Below are 24,106 nucleotides of genomic sequence, written 5' to 3' on the forward strand. Positions count from 1 at the left end.
CCTAAAAAGATACAAAGACAAATTACTATGTTTAAAAATCACTTGTACTTTTCTCTCTGTATGGTTATGCCAAGAAGATACACATTTAGGTTTGTTCATTTTTATTTTCCACTTTTAGGAATTTAATTTTGCTTTATAATTGTATAAAATATATATGTGGTTTCAAATCAAATCTATAAAACAAGACATATTCAAAGACGTCTCCCTTCTACCTTTGTCCCCTATACCACATTCCTTTTTTAGATATGAAACCTGTTTTTTTAACTTAATGGTTAATCCCTCCATTGTTTGCTTTTTTTTCACATAAACTCTGCATCGTCCTAATAGTTATATTTACAATAATACTAATATATAACTTATATATACAAAACTTAATTCCCTCTTTAAAAAAAAGAGCCAGAGGGTGCCTGGGTGGCTCAGTTGGTTAAGCGACTGCCTTCGGCTCAGGTCATGATCCTGGAGTCCCAGGATCGAGTCCCTGCTCGGCGAGGAGCCTGCTTCTCCCTCTAACCCTCCCCCCTCTCATATACTCTCTCTCTCTCTCTCATTCTCACTCTCTCAAAATAAATAAATAAATCTTTATAATAAATAAATTAAAAAATAAATAAATAAATAAATAAATAAATAAAAGAGCCAGAGTGTGTGAGTCAACTGGTTCCCCAGTAAGTACAACACTGAAATGAGTCACTCATGTTCTTACCCTTACCTTCTTTCTCCCTCATATTTTGATTTAAAATAATAGTATTCCATTCCAGTTAATAATTAAAAGGCAATCAAACAGCTTACTAAACTTTCCATATGCTCCCTCCATTCCCATCCCATTTTTTTGAGAGAGAGAGTGAGAGAGAGAGAGAGAGCACATGAGAGCGGGGAGGGTCAGAGGGAGAAGCAGACTCCCTGCTCAGCAGGGAGCCCGATGCGGGACTCGATCCCGGAACTCCAGGATTATGACCTGAGCCGAAGGCAGTTGCTTAACCAACTGAGCCACCCAGGCGCCCCCTATCCCATTTTTTTAAATGATTTTTATTTATTTATTTGAGAGAAAGAGAGCACATGAGATGGGGGGAGGGTCAGAGGGAGAAGCAGACCCGCTGCTGAGCAGGGAGCCTGATGCGGCACTCGATCCAGGGACTCCAGGATCATGACCTGAGCCAAAGGCAGTCGCTTAACCAACTGAGCCACCCAGGCGCCCTCCCATCCCATTTTTTGACAGTTGTACTTTATCTGTGGTGACAGAGCATATAACCATTACATAGATTCTGCCCCTTCCTTTAACTATACTTTAATCTTAGTCCAACAAATACATAATTAATGTCCACTATCAGCCCTTCAGTTGGTACTTCTCCAGTCATCTTGGTTGTCTGAGACCCATTTTCTAATACATTAATCAGAAAAGGCTAATGGGAACAAGATTCTCTGAATTCTTACATGTTCATAGCAATTTGTAGCCTTTATACTTGAAAGTATATATACTTAATTGAAGTATGTACTTAAAGTATATATACTGAATTCTTACATGTTCATAGCAATTTGTAGCCTTTATACTTGAAAGTTTTATATATAACCAAACTATATATAAAACTCTTAGCTTACATTTTTGTTCCTTGAGTACATTAAATGTTATTTCATTGAGATCATAAAGCATTGAGATCAGATTTTCTTTCCTTTATAAGTAAAACTTGACCTTTTCCTCTAGATACCCAAAGAATTTTTTTCCTTTTCTTGAAGATTCTGTTATTTTACCAGGTTATGCTCAGTGTTTGGTTATCTCAATTTTCCCAGGTATGCAATATGTCCTTTTAATATTTAGCTTTAAATCATTTAATTTGGGGACATTTTGTCTGGAATTATAAATTTTAGCAGTTGTTATATTCCATGCTTTGGTTTTTGTTTTTCCTTTTTTGCAAGGACTCCTAATACACGTCTATTAGATACTCTATCTTTGTCACTTTCCTGAAATACTTTTTATCTTTTTTAAATTTTTTTTTAAAGAGTTTATTTATTCATTTAACAGAGAGAGAGAGACAGCGAGAGAGGGAACACAAGCAGGGGGAGCTGGAGAGGAGAAGCAGGCTCCCCGCCGAGCAGGGAGCCCAATGCGAGGCTTGATCCCAGGACCCTGGGACCATGACCTGAGCTGAAGGCAGACAGACGCTTAACGACTGAGCCACCCAGGTGCCCCTAAAATTTTTTCTTCTTTTTACCTTCTGTTTCTCTTAAGGCATTATCTGTCATATTTATTTGATCTGTGTTGCATCAAGCTTACTCTTCTTTTCAGAAATTATCCTCCTTTTCTTTTTAATTCTTTCCTAAGTTCTAATTACCTCATTTGTAATTATGATCCATTTTCTTCTTTCATCTTTTATCATTTTAATTTGTTGGCTCATTCTGAATCATTAGATTTTAGTTTTCTGTGCATATCTTTCTAGTGTACTTCCATTTTCTATAGAGAAGCTATGTTATTCCTTGTCATTTTTCAATAATAACTATGTATGGGGATCCAATTATGATCCCTTCCAACTTTTATCTTTCCTTTGTACCTACTGTCTCTATCCTAATAAATGTGGCTTCTATTCCCAGCACTTTTTCCTTAATAGGAGGGCTCTGCCCAGGAAGGGAGCTATGGCTCGTTAGTTTTGAGAGTTTACAGACCCAGGCTGCTCCAACTCCTTCAACCTTTAGCGTGGACCTATTACCCTCACCCCAAAATGGAGTCTGCAAGAGCCCTCCCAGGGTTAGCTATTGTTTCCACATTAATCTACTAGACTACCCAATTAACTATGTTGGAATTCCCATTCTCAGGTCCATCTGATGCCCATTAATTCTCTCTGCTGCCAGAAAGACAGATGTAGACCTAGTAGCTATCAGTATTTTCTCACTACTAATTCATATTTTAGGGTTCAATAGGTTACTCTGTAACCCGGTTTTGATATAGATGTTTGCAGCTTTTCTTTTCTTTCTTTTTTTTTTTTTGGTGATGCTCATCTAGTTGTTGACTATTTTTATCAAGATGATTTGGGAAGATTAAAATTCTACACCACCACCACTGGAATCCCAGAATTCCCCTCTAGATATAATCTACAGGTTTTGCTTACATAGCAGCTTACTATGGGAGAAAGAGAACTTAGGCTTTGAAGTAAACAGATTTAGGTTCAAACTCCAGTTCAGAATCTTAGCTCTGATTTCCTCATCTTTAAAATAAGGGGCGCCTGGGTGGCTCAGTTGGTTAAGCAACTGCCTTCAGCTCAGGTCATGATCCTGGAGTCCTGGGATCAAGTCCCACATCGGGCTCCCTGCTCAGTGGGGAGTCTGCTTCTCCCTCTGACCCTCCCCCACTCATGCTCTCTCTCACTCTCGCTTTCATTCTCTAATAAGTAAATAAAATCTTAAGGTAAATAAATAAATAAGATAAAATAAGGATGCCATACCACCACCTGCTTATAATATTCCGAGGATAAATAAAGTCTGTGGATATATCTATGTGTGTATACACGTATGCATGTGCACGCATATGTACATATTCATCATTTAGCACAGTGCTTAGAATAATTGGGCACTCCAAAGACATAAGCTGCTATATATAAGGTGTCATTGCTAAGGGGAAAAACAAAAAGATCTTGACGCTAAAAAATCTTAAAATAGTATACATAGCTCCTATAAAAGCAAGTCAAAAAATTACATTTAAGTAACACCACACTATAGTGAGGCTTAAAGACAATTAATACATTTTTTTAACTAACGTTAATGTCAAAAGCAAACAAAACAAAGAGAGATCATATACTACTTAATTTTTTGGACAAAAATAAAGACTCTAAAATACAGCTCCTACAAAACATACACAACTATCACTTAATCACTAACTAAAGGAATAAAAAACATCAGCAGCATCTGTAAACTATGAAATGTCTTCAAATGAAAGCACCATAACAATGGATTTCTTTATGTTTCGTTCACTATTATATCCTTGAAGCCTAATAGGCACATCGTTGTGCTACAATATCTGCAGAAGGATTAAGGCAGGAAGGAAGGATGGACTGAGGGAGGGACAGCACAACATGAAGGAAGGGAGGGGACAGAGGGCTGATGAGACAGGAGATGGCGCCAGACAGGAAGAGGAGGTGCTAGCCAGGACAGGCACTAGACAACACAGCAAGGGGGGTGGGGGCATGAGACATGAAGAGGGATGGGAGGGGGGTACTTGGTAGAGGAAGGAGGCACTGAATGGGACGGTACTGAGGGGACAGGAGGGGACAAGTTAGGTGACTGGATGAGCCCGGAGCAGGGGTAGCAAAGTGGAGGGCTAAACAGGAGGACATAGCAAGGAAGGAAATGGAATGTAGGGCAAGAAAGCACGGGGGGCAGCAGGACAGTATGGGGGGGAAGGCAGGACAGAAGGGGTAGTCCAGAAGGAAGGGCGACGTACAGATGGAGAAAGAGGATGAATGCAAAGAGGGCAGAACAAACAAACTTTTCTGTCGTTGCTGAACATTTAGTGAAAAATGTATTAAATGAACAAATTAAAAACTAAACCGTAACTCTTTGAGAGCAAAGCCACCTCAGAAGGCACACATTCAGAGCTGTTCTTTCACACTCTAAGTTTTAGAGAGGCAGGCCCCCGCGTGAGAAAAGCAGCAATGGCCCTGCACAGCTAGTAACTAGATGAGCACATCTCTCTCACTCTGGGGTTAAGTATCGGGAAAGTCTCTGCTGCCTTCCACCTTCATGACATTCTCTACTAACAACTCTTTAAAAACGTATTACCTATAGCCATATTTGGACCTTCCTGGGCTAATCTCACTGGAATAAATTAGAAAATAAAAGGCATTAAGTATGCCTAGCTGCCAATGAAGAGTACAATTCTCAAAGGATTATTCTAATTTAGTTTCCAAAATTAAAGTATTTTTTAAAACTACATGAGTATAATATAATTCCTAGTCTAAAACTATTTTAATACTCCTGGTCTGAAACTGTTTTAGATATACTTACTGGGAGCATAGCTTCAGCCCATTCTCCATGTCCTCTCTGTAGAAGTTTGATTCTTTCCAGATCATAACAAACTTGTACAAGATCACCCACTTGAAACTGTGAGGTACCTCCTTCTGCACCCTGAGCAGCATCCCCACTTCGGACAATGTTTGCTTTAGTGAGAACAGCAGGGTTGAAGGTCCACCTAAAAATCAAGCCAAAACTCAAAATGTTAGGTAAGTTCACTTAATTTTAATACAACATTCTTAGTTAAACACTGAAGGGGAAAAAGTCTTGTAACACAAAGCAATACTTTGCAATGACATCCTGAATGATACATATTTCTTTTTATAATTGTATTATGGGAATTTAAGAAAAGACTTATCTGTAATCACCACACTAATATGATATACTTCTGTCTAGTTTTCTCTTGCATGTCTTAAAAATTGTTATAAAATACACTCATTGTTAAATATTAAAACATTTCAGAAACGTACAAAGTGAAATTTCTATTTCACACAAACACATCTGGATCACTATTTCCTATCCCACTACTAACCACACTGTGGTCAATACTCGTTGTGGTGTCAACTATACTTCAGTTAAAAACAAAATCTAATGAAATTGGGACAAAAATACCCCATTGTACATCCCTGAGATCTTCTATTAGTGCGTTAATATTTATAATGTAGACAGAGAGTTGTTTCCTTTTTCATAAATAGCAGATTATATATATATATATATATATATATCTTTTTCAGTGTGACAGATATAGAGCTACTTATTTCAATTCAATGGCTACAGTAGTCCATTGCAAGGTATACACTAATGCAGTTAGCCATTCTCCTACTGTCATTTAAAGTATTTTCAAATTTTCACTATGACGTCTTAGTGCACATGAGGTATTTCATTAGTGCTTCTTAAAAAGCTACCTAATAACAGTATATATTTGTTTACAATTCTGATAGAGCCAAATTGCCCTAGATAGTGCACCATTTCTCCATACCATTAATAATCTCGGATAAAAATAGTATCTAGTTTTAACTTGTCACACATGGGTATTTCACATGATTATAATCATTGCCTCAAAACAAATCTGGATTCTGATTTCTTCTTTGCTACACACAAGCATTTTTCTATGTTGCTACCATCTTCATAACTACCATTTCATTGACTACTTAATATTCTATCAAATAGATGTACCACAATATATAACACAACATTTCTCCCAGTCCTATATGTCACTCCATAGAAAAAAAGGTTCCCCAAACAAGCTTTTACAATGTAACATACTATCTCCTCCTCCCCTTAATTCAAATGGTCATCAGCATATAAAAAGACTCTGAGAGGTCATAACATATAAAAACTTGCTACTAAGTTCTTACAACCATGTAAGCAAACGTTTCTTTCTAAAGCAACCACAAAGAGAAGTGCCTCTGACCAGTTAAGAATAAAAATCAGGGGCGCCTGACTGGCTCAGTCGTTAAGCGTCTGCCTTCGGCTCAGGTCATGATCCCAGAGTCTTGGGATCGAGCCCCACATCGGGCTCCCTGCTCCGCGGGAAGCCTGCTTCTCCCTCTCCCACTCCCCCCTGCTTGTGTTCCCTCTCTCGCTGTGTCTCTGTCAAATAAATAAATAAAATCTTTAAAAAATAATAATAAAATAAAAATCAGATATGCAAACATTTCCCTCTAGCCTTACAATCACAGTGCTTTTCACATTGCTTCCAATACTCCAAAACTGATGAGACCTAAGACAGCACCGGGGCACGGCAGCACTCCCTTGAGTTGTTACCTCTGCGTCCAGTGCTGCCCTCGTGATGAAAATTCAGTCCATCTTTTAAACTCATTCCATAGGTAATTATCTCTCTGAAGCTTCCTCTGAATTTGCCTCATTGAAATTACCACTCTTCTTTTGCACCTTCAGAATACCCTGAATACTCATCTATCATAATTACTTATACCATTTTAATGCAGTTATTTCTGGTTTTGTCTATCCAAACTAAAAGCGACACCCCTTCAAAGCAGAGGACCATATCTTAATTGTCTTTGTAATCCTAGCACTAATCACAGGGCTAATATAGGACAAGCACTTATTACATTTTTATTGAAAAAAGAGCAACAAAAAAGATTATTTTATAGAATTCAAATGTCATGTTACTGTTGACACTACTGCCCGAGAAAGAATTTTGACCAAGAAAGAATTTGGCAAGTAATAATTCCAATTTATCTTAACATTTCCAAACAAACAAGGTAACACAAAATGTCAGTAAAAAGTAACTCTAAATGTTTACATGCTAATCTGAACTTAAGTTGTGTGAATTTAAGATTATTTCCTTCTCTTTTTATTAACAGCTTTGAGATATAATTCATATACCATACAATTCACTCATTTAAAGTGTTGAACTCGGTGGTTTTAGTATCTACACAGCCTTATACATCCAAGTACTATCAAATTTCATTTTCTTCACCACAAAAAGATACTCCAAAACGATTAGTTGTCGATCCACATTTACCCCTCACAGCCCAGCCCTTAACAACTAGTAATATACTTTGTTTCTACATATTTACCTATTCTGGATATTTTACATAAATCACATAATACATGACCTTTTGTGACTGGCTTCTTTCACTGAGCATAGTATTTCTTTTCTTTTTTTTTTAAGAGTTTATTTATTTGCCAGAGAGAGAGAGAGAGAGAGAGAGAGAGAGAGAGAGAGAGAGAACAAGCATGGAGGAGCAACAGGCAGAGGGAGAAGCAGGCTCCCCAATGAGCAGGGAGCCTGATGCGGGTCTCGATCCCACTGGGATCATGACCTGAGCCAATGGCAGATGCTTAACTGACTGAGCCGCCCAGGCGTCCCTCACTGAGCATAATATTTCAAGATTTATCTATGCTGCAGCATATATCAGTATGCCATTCCTTTTTATGCTGAATAATATTCCATTATATGGACACATCATATTTTGTTTACCCATTCATCAGTTGATGGACATGTGGGTTGTTTCCACATTTTGGCTGTTATGAATAATGCTTCTACAAACATTCAAGTACAGGTTTTTGGGCGGACACATGTTTTTAATTCTCTTGAGTATAAACCTAAGAGTGGACCCGCTGGGTCATATGCTAACTCTATATTTAACATTTTGAGGACCTACCAAACTGTTTTCCAAAGCATCAAGACCACTTCACATTCCTACTATCGATGTATGAGGATTTGGTTCTAATTTCTCCACATCCTCACCAATACTTTAATTATATGCTTTTTTATTTTAGCCATTCTAGTATGTGAAGTGGTATCTCGCTGTGATTTTAAATTACATTTCCCTAGTAACTAAAAACATGAGGGATATTTTCATGGGTGTTAACTCCTAACTTATACTGTGACTGTATTTGGAGTTAGGGCCTTTAAGGAAATGTTAAGATTAAATGAAGTCCTAAAGGTGGGGCACTAATCCACCAGGATTGATGTCTTCATAAGAAGAGAAACAGATGTGGGAGATGTCTCTCTTTCTCTCAGCATGCACAGAGAAAAGGCCATGTGAGGACATAGTGAGAAAGCAACCAACTACAAGGCAGAAGTAGTCTCAACAGAAACCAACCCTGACGGAACTTTGAACTTGAACTTCTAGCCTCCAGAACGGTAAGAAAGTTTCTGTTGTTTAAGCCACTCAATCTGTAGTATTTTATTATAGCAGCCTTAGCAAACTAGCACAATGCACTTATTGGTCATGTCTATATTTTCTTTGGAAAAATGTCTATTCAAATATTTTGTCCATTTTTTAAATGGGTTAGTTGTCTTTCATTGTTGAATTGTAAGAGTTCTTTATATATTCTAGATACAAGTCCCAAATCAGACGTATGATTTGCAAATATTTTCTCCTACTCCATCATTGTCTTTTCACTTGTTAGTTTCCTTCAAAACACAAAATTTTTAAATTTGATGATGTCCAATTTATTCACTTTTTCTTTGGATCTCCTGCTTTGGGGGTCACATGTAAGAAACAACTGTCTAATCCAAAGTCACACAGATTTATACTTACATTTTGTTCTAAGAGTTTTATAGTTTTAGCTCTTACATTTAGGTCTGTGATCCATTTTTTACTTCATATTTCTATATGGTATATAGCTGGGGTCCAACTTTATTCTTTGCATGTTGATAACTAGCTGACTCAGCAACATTTTCTTTTCATTGCAGCTTTATTTATTTATTTATTAGAGGTATAACTGACATAGAACATTAGATTAGTTTAAGGTGTACAACATAATGATTAGATGTTCGTATGAGTATACCTCATTTTATTGCACTGCATAGATATAGTGTTTTTACAAATTGAAGGTTTGTGGCAACCTTGTGGTGAGCAAGGCTATTGATGCCATTTTTCCAACAGCATTTGCTCACTTCCTATCTCTCTATCACATTTTGGTAATTCTCACAGTTTTCAAACATTATATTTGTTATGATGATCTGTGATCAGTGATCTTTGTTTTTGTTTCTTTGCTTTTTGTTGTAATCAGTGATCTTTAATATTATTGCAATTGACTTGGGGAGCCATACCCATGTAAGACAGAGAACTTAATCTATAAATGTGTGTTTGGACTGCTGCAAAGACCAGAAGTTTGCCATCTTTACCATCTTTCTCCCTCTCCTCCAGCCTCCCTATTCCCCGAGACACAACAATATTGAAATTAGGCCAACTAATTACCCTACAATGGCCTCTAAGTGTTCAGGTGAAAGGAAGAGTCACACATCTCTCACTTTAAATCAAAAGCTAGAAATAATTCACCTCAGTGAGGAAGGCATGTCAAAAGCTTATATAGGCTGAAAACTAGGCCCCTTTTACCAGTTAGCCAAATTGGGAATGCAAAGGAAAAGGTCTTGAAGGAAATTAAAAGTGTTACTCCAGTGAAAATATGAATGATAAGAAAGTGAAACAGTCTTATTCCTGAGATGGAGAAAGTTTGAGTGATCTGGATAGAAAATAAACCAGCCATAACATTCCCTTAAGCTGAAGCCTAATCCTGAGCAAAGCCCTGACTCTCTTCAATTCTGTAAAGGCTGAGAGAGATGAGGAAGTTACAGAAAAAAAGTCTGGAGCTAGCAGAGGTTAGTTCATGAGGTTTAAGAAAAGAAGCCGTCTCCATGACATCAAAATGCAAGGTGAAGCTGCAGGTACTGCATAGAAGCTGCATGCAGCAAGTGATCCAGAAGATCTTGATTAAGATCATTAATGAAGGTGGCTACACTAAACCACAGTGTTTTAATATAGACAAACAGCCTTCTATTGGAAGAAGATGCTATCCAGACTTTTCACAGCTAGAGAGGAGCAGTGAATGCCCAGCTTCAAAGCTTTTAAAGACAGGCTGACTGTCTTGTTAGGGGCTAGTGCAGCTGGTGACTTTAAGTTGAAGCCAATGTCATTGACCATTCTGAAAATCCTAGGGCTCTGAAGAATTATGCTACATCTACTCTGCCTATGCTCTATAAAGGGAACAACAAAGTCTGGATGACTGCGTATCTGTTCACAACACGGCTGACTGAATATTTTAAGCCCACTGATGAAACCTACTGCTCAGGAAAAAAATTCCTTTAGAAATATTACTGCATTGACAATGCATATGGTCACCCAAGAGCTCTGATGGAGATGTACAATGAGACAACCGCTGTTTTCATGCCTAATACAATATCCATTCTGCAGCCCATGGATCAAGGAATAATTTTGACTTTCAAATCTTTTAATTTAAAAATACATTTTTGGGAGCATCTGGGTGGCTCAGTTGGTTAAGTGTCTGACTCTTGATTTCAGCTCAGGTCATGATTTCAGGGTGGTGAGATTGAGCCCCGAGTCAGGCACCCCGCCGCAGGGAGTCTATTTGGATTCCCTCTCTCCTTCTGCCCCTGTGTTCCCTGCCCCTACACTCTCTCCCTCTCTAAAATAAATAAATCTTTAAAAATAAATAAATAGGGGTGACTGGGTAGCTCAGTTGGTTAAGTGACTGCCTTTGGCTAAGGTCGTGGTTCCAGGGTCCTCGGACTGAGCCCCACATCAGGCTCTCTGCTCAGTGGGGAGCCTGCTTCTCCCTCTGCCTCTCCCCCGCTTGTGCTCTCTGTCAGATAAATAAAATCTTTAAAAAACATGTAAATAAATAAATACATAAGGTAAAAATACATTTTTTATAAGGCTATATCTACCATAGATAGTTATTCTTCCAATGGAATTCAGCAAACTGAAAACCTTTGGGAAAGGATTTGCCATTCTAGATGGCATTAAGAACATTCATGATTCATGGGACGAGGTCAAAATAGCAATAGTATCAGGAGTTTGGAGGTAGTTGATTCGAACCCTCATGGATGACTTTGAGGGGTTCAGGATTTCAGTGGAGGAAGTCACTGCAGATGTGCTGGAAACAGTAAGAGAACCAGCATTAGAATGGAGCCTAAAGATGTAACTGCAATGCTGCAAACTCATGATCAAACTTGAATGGATGAGGAATAGATGAGCAAGGGAAGTGGCTTCTTGAGAAGGAATCTACTCCTGGTGAAGATGCTATGGAGACTGTTGAAATGACAACAAAGGATTTATAAATTACATAAATTTGGTTGCTAGAGCAGAGGCAGATTTTGAAAAGACTAATTCCAATTGTGAAAGAAGTTCTACTGTGGGTAAAATGTTATCAAATAGCATTGCATGCCACAGAGAAACCATTCATGAAAGGAAGAGTCAATCAATGCAGCAAAGGTGATTCTAATTTCTGTCTTAAGAAATTGCCAAAGGTGGGCGCCTGGGTGGCTCAGTTGGTTAAGCGACTACCTTCGGCTCAGGTCATGATCCTGGAGTCCCTGCATCAAGTCCCGCATCGGGCTCCCTGCTCAGCAGGGAGTCTGCTTTGCCCTCTGACCCTCCCCCCCTCACGTGCTCTCTCTCTCACTCTCTCATTCTCTCTCTCTCAAATAAATAAATAAAATCTTTAAAAAAAGAAATTGCCAAAGGGATGCCTGGGTGGCTCAGTCAGTTAAGCATCTGCCTTCGGCTCAGGTCATGATACCAGGGTCCTGTGATCGAGTCCCACACCACATCGGGCTCCTTGCTTGGTGGGGAGCCTGCTTCTCCCTCTGCCTGCCGCTCCCCCTGCTTGTGTGTTCTCTCTTTCTCTGACAAATAGTAAGTAAATAAATAAATAAATAATCTTAAAAAAAGGGGGGGAGAAATTGCCACAGCCACCCCAAGCTTCAGCAACCACCACCCTGATCAGCCAGCAGCCATCAACACTAATGTGGGCAACAAAAGACTGCAACTCGCAGAAAGCTCAGATTATAGTTAGTATGTTTTAGCAAAAAAGTAAAGTATAATTGCACATTTAATAGACTACAGTATTGTGTAAACATAACTTTTATACACACTGGGAAACCAAAACTTCATCTGACTCGCCTCATTACAGTGGTCTGGAACCGAATCTACATCTGCAAGGTATGCCTGTATATATTGTCAGCATTATTTATTTATTTATTTATTTTTAAAGATTTTATTTATTTATTTGAGAGAGAGAGAGAACATGAGAGGGGAGAGAGTCAGAGGGAGAAGCAGACTCCCCACTGAGCAGGGAGCCCAATGTGGGACTCGATCCTAGGACTCCAGGATCATGACCTGAGCTGAAGGCAGTTGCTCAACCAACTGAGCCACCCAGGCACCCCTGTCAGCATTATTTATTAAAAAGACTGTTCTTTCCCCATTGAACTGTGTTGGACCCTTGTCAAAAACCGAATGACCTTAAATGCAAAGGCTTATTCTCAAACTCTCAACCCTGTCCCATCAATCTATATGCCCATCTTATGTCAGTAACATACTGTCTTGATACTGTAGCTTTATTGTAAATTCTGAAATTAAGAAGTGTGAGTCCTCCAATTTTTTTTTCTTTTTAAAACTGTTTTGGCTATTCTGGGTCACATGAATTTCCATATGAACTATAGAATTAGGTTGCCAATTACCGTAAAAAAGGCACTAGGGTTTTGATATAGATTGCATTAAATTTGATTAGTTTGGGGAAAACTGCCGTGTTATATGCTGAATTACGTCCTCCAAAAAGATATGTTGAAATCCTAATCCCCAATACCTCTGAATGTGACCATATTTAGAAACAGGGTCTTTGCAGATGTAATCAAGTTAAAAGCAAGTGATGCTGGATTAGGATGGACCCTAAATCCAATGAGTGGTGTCCTTATAAGAAGGTCATATGAAATCAGCTTTGGTCATTTTCTATGTAAAAGATTTTAGAATTCCCATGAGCTCAGTTAACTTCTATGTTTTCTCAGGGTTCTTTCCTCATGGATGGTTAAGCTACAAATACTGACTCGACCAAAACAAAATAGTGGAGTTAGGGGATTGTTCATGTGGCTCTCAGTCTCAAATGATTCTCTACAACTGGCTGAGGATGACCAATCAGAGACTGATTTGAATGCATTTGAAAATGAAATCTGTACTCAGAAAAAAAAAAAAAAGGAGGTCATGTGAAGACACAGGACCACACAGAGTCACAGAGGAGAAGGTCATGTGAAGACAGAGGCAGAGAAATGACTGATGCATCTGTAAGCCAAGGAACACCAAGGATCACCAACAACCAGCAGAAATTAGGACAAGCATAGAACAGATTCTTCCTCAGAGCCTCCACAAGGAACCAATCTCACCAACACCTTGACTTTGGACTTATAGCCTTCCAAAATTGTGAAACAATAAAGTGCTGTTGTTTAAGCCACCCAGTCTGTGGCAATTTGTTATGGCAACCCTAGGAAACTAAAACACCATCTGAACAGTATCAGATCTTCTGATCCATAAACATGAGATGTCTTTCCGTTTATTTAGGTCTTCCTCAATTTCCTTCAACAATGTTTTGTAGTTTGCAGTGTACAAATCTTGCACTTTTTTTTTTTTAAAGTAATCTCTACAGGGGCACCTGGGTGGCTCAGTTGGTGAAGCTCTGCCTTAAGGCTCAGTCATGATCCCAGAGTCCCGGGATTGAGCTCCATATCAGGCTCCCTGCTCAGCAGGGAGTCTGCTTCTCCCTCTGCCCCTCACCTGGCTCATGCTCTCTCTCTCAAATAAATAAAATCTTAAAAAAAAAAAAAATCTCTATATCTAATATGGGGCTTGAACTCACCACCAAAAGATCAAGAGTCACATGCTCTAACTGAGCCACCCAGGCTTCCCAAGTCTTGAACTTCTTGGGCTAAACTGATTCTTAAGTATATTTTTTTGTGATGCTACTATAAATGAAACTGTTTTCTTAATTTCATTTTCAAATTGCTCATTGCTAGTCTACAAAAATACAACTGACTTTTCTACATTGATCTTGTATCCTGCAACTTTGCTGAACTCACTTATTAGTTCTAACAGTTTTTTGTGAATTCCTTAGGTTTTTCTATATACAAGATCATGTCACCTGTGAACGAAGATGGTTTAACTCCTTCTTTTCTCTTACTTCCTCCTTTTATTTCTTTTTCTTGCCTAATTGTCCTGGCTAGACCCTCTAGAACAATGCTGAATAAAAGTGGGGGCAGACATTTTTATTTTGCTCCTGTTCTTAAGGGAAGAGCATTCAGTCTCTCACCAACTGGGTATGATGTTAGCTGTGGGTTTTCATAGATGCCCTTTACCAGGCTGAAGAAGTTCCTTTCTGTTACTACTTTATTTAGTGTTTTTACCATGAAAGGGAGTTGGATTTGGCAAATGTTTTTCCCCATCTCTTGGTATGATCACTTGTATCCTTAAGATCTGAACACAATTAGAGCTAATTCTACACCCTGGTAAACAATGTTAATTGTTCTCATTATCTATGTATAATTCTTCCCCTAAAGAACCTCAACGACTTAAGTTTCTTTATGTGTATGTCAGTAATTAAGCTTTGACAATTATTCAATTGCCTTTTTTTTAAATACTGCTGCTTTTTCTATTTAAAGAATAGAAAGAAAATACAACCATATCAGTAAATTGAATATATTTTAGCCCTTAAGAGCAAATAAATAAAAGGCTCCAAGAAACTTGCAACCTAGAGGTAAAATAAATCACCATTTTCATATATAACAGGAGGCCTAAACAGAAGAATAGCATATGCATACAACAGGGAGAGTGGAATATGAGAGCAGTTCCCAAAGCACACAAACTCAGTATTTATAGGATGCAGAGGAGTGAATCCAGACGAAGGAGAAAAAGATATTGCACATAGAGGAAATTGTATGTGCAAAGGTACAGAGTGAGGAAATGTGTGCAATTCTATGTTACTAATAAGGACTGGTATATGTTGGGGCGCCTGGGTGGCTCAGTCAGTTAAGCGTCTGCCTTTGGCTCAGGTCATGATCCCAGGGTTCTGGGATCGAGCCCCACATCGGGCTCCCTGCTCGGCTGGGAGCCTGCTTCTCCCTCTCCCTCTGCCCCACCCCCCGCACTTGTGATCTCTCTCTCTCTCTCTCTGTCAGATAAATAAATAAAATCTTTAAAAGAAAAAAAAGAAAAGATTGGTATACGCACACATGTCTGTAGCAAGAAAAAGCTATGTTACCAAGAGATGACTCTCTTGAGACACCAGCCAGAGTTCCAATTTTATTCTTCTCATTCAGGGTAAACTGATACAGTCCATTGTGAACAAAGAACTTTTTAGCTATATTTAACCTAATACTGATACAATGTATTCTGCTGGGGGGGGAAGTACACAGAACATTGTGTCATAAATATATTCATATAAATTCACATACATACCACACACACACTTCTTTTCATTTGTTCCATTCCACTTTACCAACATATTCTGGATGGAGTTTTTGATTAGCACATATTATATATTTGCTTTCTCAAAGGCTCTTTCCTCTATATACTAACTTTATTTGCCATTACTAAAAATTAAGAAATATTACCAACCTATTGCCACTTGGATACTGTACTACAATGTCATGATCTTCATCAATGCCACAAACAGTTCCAGTTGTAGTTAAAGTTTCAAACATGCCATCAGTCCATCCTCCATGACCATGCTGCAAAGACTGTACAATTTCTAGGTCAAGATCTATATTTACCAGGTCACCAATCTGCAATCCACCAGGATTCCTGTTGCCATTTTGCTCACCTGTAATTACAGAGTTGACAAAGGAAAAGGAAAACCACAACAACATCAGGCAACTGCATTATTTTTAAAAAAAAACAAGCTCTAGATATTTTAATCTTAACCTAATCTTAAAATGTTTTGAGAATATACTGTAAGTATCAGATTCTGGAGCTACAGAGCATCAAAAATAAGAAAGAAAACAATCACAAGACTCACAAATTGAAATAATGTGATGATTTATAACAACTGAACAAGAGCAGAATCTATTAGACTATGCAACCCTTTATCAAAGTACAAAGTTCTGGGTTTTGAAAATACTCATTTTTCCGCCTGGATGACTTGCTGACTAACACACTACAATTACACAGTTATTGAGGTTCAATAACTAACTACAGCCACAATAACTAGCTAGAGAATATGAAAGAGAACCTTGAAATTACTTTCTTCTCTGAACTACTTAGTACAATTTTTTACCAAATGGCCCTTCTGATTTTTTTCCTAAGGAACATTTTTAAATATTTAAAAGCCCATTCCCTAGATTATTTTCAAAGCTAGTTCTGGGACAAAGGATTCATGATCATAAAACACCATGATAAGGGATCCAAAATATGTATGTTGATTCTACACTTTTCCTATGAAGGCAAGATATAAAACAAGGAAGTTTCTGAGAGCAAGAAAAAGGGATGATCTTGTCAAAAATGTAAGTATTTCTTCTACATTCTCCTTTAAAAAAAAAATCAGGGTATGCTGTAAGAAAACAGCACTTTTTGGCCAAAAGGGAAATAAAATTATTTAAAAAGAGGAACACAGAGTTCACATGAAAAGACAAGCATTCAGACACTAAAGTCTTAATTAGAAGAATGTGGCAAATATTTACTGTGGCAACAATAAAGAATCTATAATATGAAGATAATTCTGTTTCCTTATCCTTTTTTATTTTAATGACACATGAAAAATTATATTTATTATATAACCTTAATGTTCTATTTTTGTATTTAGAAGGCAATTTTACAAAAATTCTAAGGAATTTATAAGCATTAAATTGTCAGAATCTATTATCAATATGTAAGAGATACTGAAAGTCTAACAAAATTTTTCAACATGTTTATAACTAAAAGACAAAGGTTTCAAATATATTATGACATAAAAGTGGTATATCAATTCTCAAGACATGACAACTTTCTGAGAGTCTAAATAAATAAAAAAGAACACATACTTTAAAAACCAAAATAATGGGTGCCTGAGTGGCTCACTCGTTAAGCATCTGCCTTCAGCATGATCCCAGGGTCCTGGGATTGAGCCCCGCATTGGGCTCCCTGCTCAGCTGGAAGCCTGCTTCTCCCTCTCCCACTCCCCCTGCTTGTATTCCCTCTCTTGCTCTCTGTCAAATAAATAAATTTAAAAAAAAAAAAATCTAAAAATAAATAAGTAAAAATAAAATAAAGTGGATGACCAGTGAGAAAATAATTTTCCCCAAAAATAATAATAAAATAAAAACCAAAAAGTATCACCTTAAATAATTTTTTTTAAAACCCAATTTAAACATTTTCTGATTCCATGAACTCTGACACACTATTTAGTAATTTTCACTAGTCTGCTGACTCACCTAGCACAGGGCAGTGATCTCTGTAGAAAGAACCTCCTTTGGCATCCTGGACACACTTGAGATCAGACTAAGAAGAAAAGAAACCAGAAAAATCACGCTTGAAAACTTCAAGTATAGCTCAGTACCTAAAATAGGCAAAAATGTTCATTCAGAACATACCCTCAGCAAAAGTTAAGAATAGTTCTAAGTTAACAGTCACACTAAACACTGCCTTCAAAAGCACCCATTAAAAATTAAAAGACTGGTCATACTTCATTTACTTTTAGCTTTCCTTCAAAGTTCAAAATTAAAATGCCTAGATCTTTACCATTAAAATATTTTCAAAAACACATAAGACCACAACAAATACCTAGTATTTAAAATGTACATAACATATTCCATTTTAAAGATACTTTTGCAAAAAAAAAAGAGCACAATTCATTTGTTCTTTTCAATCAATTTTATGACACACACAAGGCAGGTATTAACTAAGTTAATAAAGAAAATTATCCAAAACCAAACAGACAGAAAATAGAAAAGGATAGGACCCAATCCCATCTTGGGTTCCTTAGCCAGTTAATTTTCCTATTTATGTAAACTTTAGTCCTTACTTCATAACTTGGTTAACTCAAGTTCCTTTCCACTTAGTTTTTATAAGAAAACAAATTATTTAAGTATCTGAGTGGGGAGGCAGTTGTGATATAATCAGAAGTATAGAAAATGTGAACTTAGAAGAGCAACCTTGGGAGTTACTATAAAAATTAGGTTTACTTAAAAGTGCCTAATAGTATATAGGGGATCGGTATCTTACTTGCTGTATTAAGGAAAGGAGCTCCTTTACAGACAGACAGACACACACACACACACACACACACACACACACACACACAATTCAACTCTCTTTTTTATAGCCTCTTTTGCCACTAGAGCATCACATTTAGCTCAGTCCTAGCCAAAGAGACACAGGGGTCAAATTTTTTAATGTGATACTTTAACCCAGCAATTCCACTTCTAGGAATCTATCCTAAAAAAATACACCCATAAACATGCAAAGATACATGTACAAGGATGCTTACTGAAACAATGCTTGCAACAATTAAAAAAAAAAAACCCAGATACCATCAACAGAAACCTTATTAAATGGCATAACCATAGAGAGGAGTACTACTCAGCCATCAAAAACGATCAATCTATATATGTACACCACGCATTAAGTATCTCTGCACATAGAACTTCTAAGGCTTCATCTGAAGCAAGTTAATAATCAGAATCCCAAAAAATTCACATTTTAAAAACAGGGGGAGGCATAAAAATACTAATGAAAAACTGATAACTAATGCTATATACTAGTATTAAAATTGGCAAATCAAGTATTTGTTTCGATTCACATCGTTGGCTTTTTAATTTATCCCATATAAACTTATTCCACATAAATGGAATAGATTAAAAGGGGACAGTGGGATCTTTCTCCCCTCCTACCAAGGGACATAAAACAGTTGGGATAAAACAAAATTTAAAGAATTCTTTGAAGGAGGAATATATTCAAGATGGAAAAGATGTAAAAGGCATTAATATTTTGGCATTAATATTTAGTTGTACTCCATAAATTAAATAGCTGAGGTCAAAATTTGAACAGTGATCCATGAAATGCAGAAATACAGGGCAATCCATTGAATAAACCACCATTATTCTTCTAAGCACATAACTGAAATGTTTTTAGGTCAATCATTTTTTTTCTACCCATTTTATTTATTTTTTTAAATTAACATATAATAAATTATTTGTTTCAGGGGTACAGGTCTGTGATTCATCAGTCTTACACAACACCCAGTGCTCACCACAACACATACCCTCCCCAAATGTCCATCACCCAGCTACCTCATCCCCCCACCCACCTCCCCTCCAGCAACCCTCAGTCTGTTTCCAAAGATTAAGAGTCTCTTATGGTTTGTCTCCCTCTCCAGTTTTGTCATTTTATTTTTCCTTCACTTCCCCTATGATCCTCTGCCTTGTTTCTTAAATTCTGCATATCAGTGAGATATGATAATTGTCTTTCTCTGATTGACTTATTTCACTTAGCATAATACCCTCTAGTTCCATCCATGTCGTTGCAAGTGGCAAGATTTCGATTTTTGATGGCTGCGTAATATTCCATTGTATACACACACACACACACACACACACACATCTTCTTTATCCATTCATCTGTCGATGGACATCTGGGCTCTTTCCATAGTTTGGCTATTGTGGACATTGCTGCTATAAACACTGGGGTGCAGGTGCCCCTTTGGATCACTACATTTGTATCTTTGGGGTAAATACCCAGTAGTGCAATTGCTGGGTCATAGGGTAGCTCTGTTTTCAACTTTTTGAGGAACCTCCATACTGTTTTCCAGAGTGGCTGCACCAGCTTGCATTCCCAAGATCAAACATTTTCAATCACCAACAGTACTCTTTAAAAATAGAAGGGAAAAAAATCTCCTTAAAAACAACTTTAATACCTACTATAATTTATACTTTTATTAGCTACCAGAGCTAGAATGATTATCCTATAAAAACCTCATTATAATACTATACTCTGTGCCCATGCTGAGGAGCAGCCTTACAGATGATTCTAAAACTTTTTGATAGATTTTAGTAAATAAGTCCCTAACTCAGATTTATAAGGGATCAGCTCTACACAATCAACATATAGTAAGCTACCCAAATATTAACTGAGGACAAAAGCATATTTACTATTAAATAGCTTAAGCAAATGTACTAAAAATGTAAAGTTTATTACATCCTCACTTTACAGATTTTCTTCCTACTGCAAATTCATGATTCAGATGGCTGTATTCTGACAAAATATGACAAAAGAAAAAAAAAGGAATACAGTAAGAGCTACTTTTATTTCCCTTCTTTCATCTATCCAATATTTTTATCTTTTGTGATTCTTACTACTCACCATGCCCTCAAAGCCAACTCTGTAAAGGTTCTTAGCACCATTATCCCAGAGAACATACGCTGCACTATGTGGGCTTGACGCACTCCAGTCCTGGATTTCTGTTACCTAAGAGAATTGTCAGAGAAAACAATTTTTTAAAAGGGGAGGGGAGAGGAGAGTTCTCTTAATTATATTTAAAATCTCACATATCATTTCAGCTATCATCCTCTTTAACAGGATCATGAAAAATATTTACATAAGTCACTTCTAACATATAACTCAATTATAACTAGAGACATATTTCCAGAATTATAAGATAATTTCTAAAATCATTACAGAAATTTTGAATTGGGAGGCTTAGTGATTACAGTAATAGATTTACCAGAAAATACGTAACTCAATACAAAATTTTAAATTTTGATTCTGAAAGGGTTCCCTTTAAGAACAGTGTATTATTTTAAACCCATTATTCATTACAAAATTGAAAATCTTTGACCAGATACCCAGAATGATTCAAGATAAATATGCTCTCTGGTGAGCTAAAAGCTGAGAAGCACAAGGCTCAATGCCAATGTTTAAGGAAGATGAGTTGACGTTGCTCCTCCAGCTCTATATCCTTCAGCTGCCCCCAAAGGCAAGCCATCTAAGCTAAAACACTATGCCTACAATGGAAACCCAGACACAATCTCTAGGCCCCACATCCAACAGGCTGATTCATAAGCTCTTTTGACATAAAAAAAAAAAAAAACAAACCACCAACAACTGGGGTTGCTACTTGCTTAAGGGCCAAGAATCAACTGCATAAAAGTAATACAAAATGAGCACTGAACTGGGTATTCTCAAGTAAACCAGTCTATAGCTAAGAATGGGGAGCTGCACATGTGCAACTCATTACTTTTCTCCATCCTGATGCATGTAATCAGCCACCCTTTACAGTTACTTAGAATGCCAGGCTGATGTTACATATAATTTTTAAAGCATGACCTTAAAGTATAATTTTAAAGCATAACCTATTTAAAAAAAGACACATAATAATCCTTCCTTGTTTTTACCCTAAACTAAAAAAAGATCATTTTGTAAGCTACGTGTTTTGATGCTTTTGTAAAGATAAAAAGGCTTTAAGATTTAATCAAACATTTGAGAAATATTTTAAATTGTTATTATATGTCTACTTATTTTTAATTTTGAAATAAATCATATATTATAAAAAATATAATATATATAAACTTTAAAGAATAAAAAATGAAATGAATACCAGCCTATGAAAAAGAACATCACCAGTACTTTTCAAGTCCACTGTGTGCTTCCCATAAAGCCCATTCTCCTGGCCTCCCAACAGAGGTAACTACCACCTTGAATTTACAGTCCATCACTGCACTGCTTTACTTTATGATTTGCACAACTAACCACTGTATAACATTATAAAGCAACAACTTCTAACACTCTAAAGTGAAATATGTGATCTTTAGTAAAACATTCCTTCTGATTATAAAGCATTCTACTTCGTTTGTTTTAAAAACGCAATGCTAGGAGGGCACCTGGGTGGCTTAGTCGGTTAGGCATCTGCCTTCAGCTCAGGTCGTGACAAGCCCAGCCACCTACCGACCTACTACCGGCTCCCTGCTCAGTGGGAAGCTTGTTTTCCCTCTCCCTCTGCCCCTCCCCACTCATGCTTGCGCACTCTCTCTCAAATAAATGAATAAAATCTTAAAAAAAAAATGCAATGCCAGGGGCACCTGGGTGGCTCAATCGGTTGAGCGTCCAACTCTTATTTTCAGCTCAGGGTGTGATCCTGGGATCATGAGATCCAGTCCCGGAGCCTGCTTAAGATTCTCTCTCCCTCTGCCCCTGCCCCACATACTTGCACTCTCTCTCTCTAAAATAGATAAATAAATCCTTAAAAAAAATGCTAGATCAAATAAGTCTCTATTGTTTTTTTTAAAGATTTTATTTATTTGAGAGAGAGACAAAGAGAGAGAGAACATGAACAGGAAGGAGAGAGAGAAGCAGGCTGGTCACGGGGCTTGATCCCAGGACCCTGGGATCACGACCTGAGCTGAAGGCAGATGCCTAACCGACTGAGCTACACAGGCACCCCATAAGTCTGTATTTTTATGAGGCACAAAAAAGCATTTGACTAAAAAACAAACACTACAAATTTTATTTAAATCAAATTCATCTTATATTTCAAATTACTTGAGATACAAGTTCATTAGTTAAGCTCTGAATCCTAAATGAAATTCATTTGTTAATATGATCTGACTTATTGAGGGGGAAACAAAGTGGAAGGCTTAAGAAAGTAGCTACATTAATTTTATAATTTCAATTTTGATTAAGAAAGATGCGCAGAATAGCTGCTAAAACCGTCAGATAAAAGGTTGCTGAGGAACTCTATAAAAGAATCAAACTGATAATACCTGCCTCCATTGATCAATCTTAACATCACTAACAGTAAGATAATCAGATGTGATGCAACAGAGAGCACTGAGCACTACTCGTGAGGTTCTCTTGCCAAAACAAAATTGAGCCCTAATCTAATCAAGTCTCTATCTCTAACCACTAGTTTATAAGAAACACGAGGGTTAGAGGAACAAGTAAAAGAATACCATATAGAATCACAGGAAAAATCCAAAGAACCTGATTTCTTCAACAAATAAATGGAATTTTTAAAAAATATTGACAAATTTTGAAGTTGGGTGTTGGGTGCATGGGAATTTGTTACACTGTCTTTCTACTCTGATGTATGTTTGAAATTCTCCATAATAGGGGTGCCTGGGTGGCTCAGTTGGTTAAGCGACTGCCTTCGGCTCAGGTCATGATCCTGGAGTCCCAGGATCAAGTCCCACATCGGGCTCCCTGCTCAGCAGGGAATCTGCTTCTTCCTCTGACCCTCCCCTCTCATGTGCTCTCTCTCTCTTTCTCAAATAAATAAATAAAATCTAAAAATAAAAAAAAATTTTTTAAAGAAATTCTCCATAATAAAAAGCTTTTTAGGGGCGCCTGGGTGGCTCAATAGGCTGAGCTTCTAACTCTTGATTTCGGCTCAGGTCATTATCTCAGGGTCGTTAGATCAAGTCCCAAGTCGGGCTCTGCGCTCAGCACAGAGTTTTCCTGAGATTCTCTCTCCCCCCCTCCCCCAGCCCCTCCCTCCACTCGTACACATGCACTCTCTAATAAATAAAAATTCGTTTTAAAAAGTTTTCTTCAAAGAAATACATTTAATGTACCTATCTATAACACAACTGAAACATATTCAGAAGCATTTCTAAAATGAAAATGGTCTTCAAATACTAGGACAGTAGTGGTACTTGAGAAACCCTTTAAGAATACACAACACAGGGACGCCTGGGTGGCTCAGTCAGTTAAGCGTCTGCCTCCGGCTCAGGTCATGATCCCAGGATCCTGGGATCAAGCCCTGCATCGGTCTCCTTGCTCAATGGGGCGCCTGCTTCTCCCTCTGCCTGCCACTTCCCCTACTTGTGCTATCTCTCTCTCCCTCTCTCTAATAAATAAAATCTTATAAAAATAAAAAGAATATA

The 24,106-nt window shown here is 37.4% G+C and overlaps 1 protein-coding gene across 2 annotated transcripts in view; it reads right to left on the reverse strand.

Moving 5' to 3' along the window:
* MIB1 (MIB E3 ubiquitin protein ligase 1) overlaps nucleotides 1–24,106 on the reverse strand; it is a 131,165-nt gene that overhangs the window by 75,497 nt on the left and 31,562 nt on the right. For both annotated transcript variants that reach the window (XM_028092533.2, XM_028092532.2), the window contains exons 4-7: nucleotides 20,589–20,693; nucleotides 17,663–17,729; nucleotides 15,873–16,077; nucleotides 4,987–5,170 (exon numbers count right to left, since the gene is read on the reverse strand). In XM_028092533.2, the coding sequence (XP_027948334.1) occupies nucleotides 4,987–5,170; nucleotides 15,873–16,077; nucleotides 17,663–17,729; nucleotides 20,589–20,693 (561 nt within the window). The remainder of the gene's footprint in view (nucleotides 1–4,986; nucleotides 5,171–15,872; nucleotides 16,078–17,662; nucleotides 17,730–20,588; nucleotides 20,694–24,106) is intronic.

Source organism: Eumetopias jubatus, unplaced genomic scaffold (assembly GCF_037043125.1).
Source record: "Eumetopias jubatus isolate StellerSeaLion01/CBP00866 unplaced genomic scaffold, mEumJub1_p1.0 scaffold_16, whole genome shotgun sequence".
NCBI classification, from domain to species: domain Eukaryota; kingdom Metazoa; phylum Chordata; class Mammalia; order Carnivora; family Otariidae; genus Eumetopias; species Eumetopias jubatus.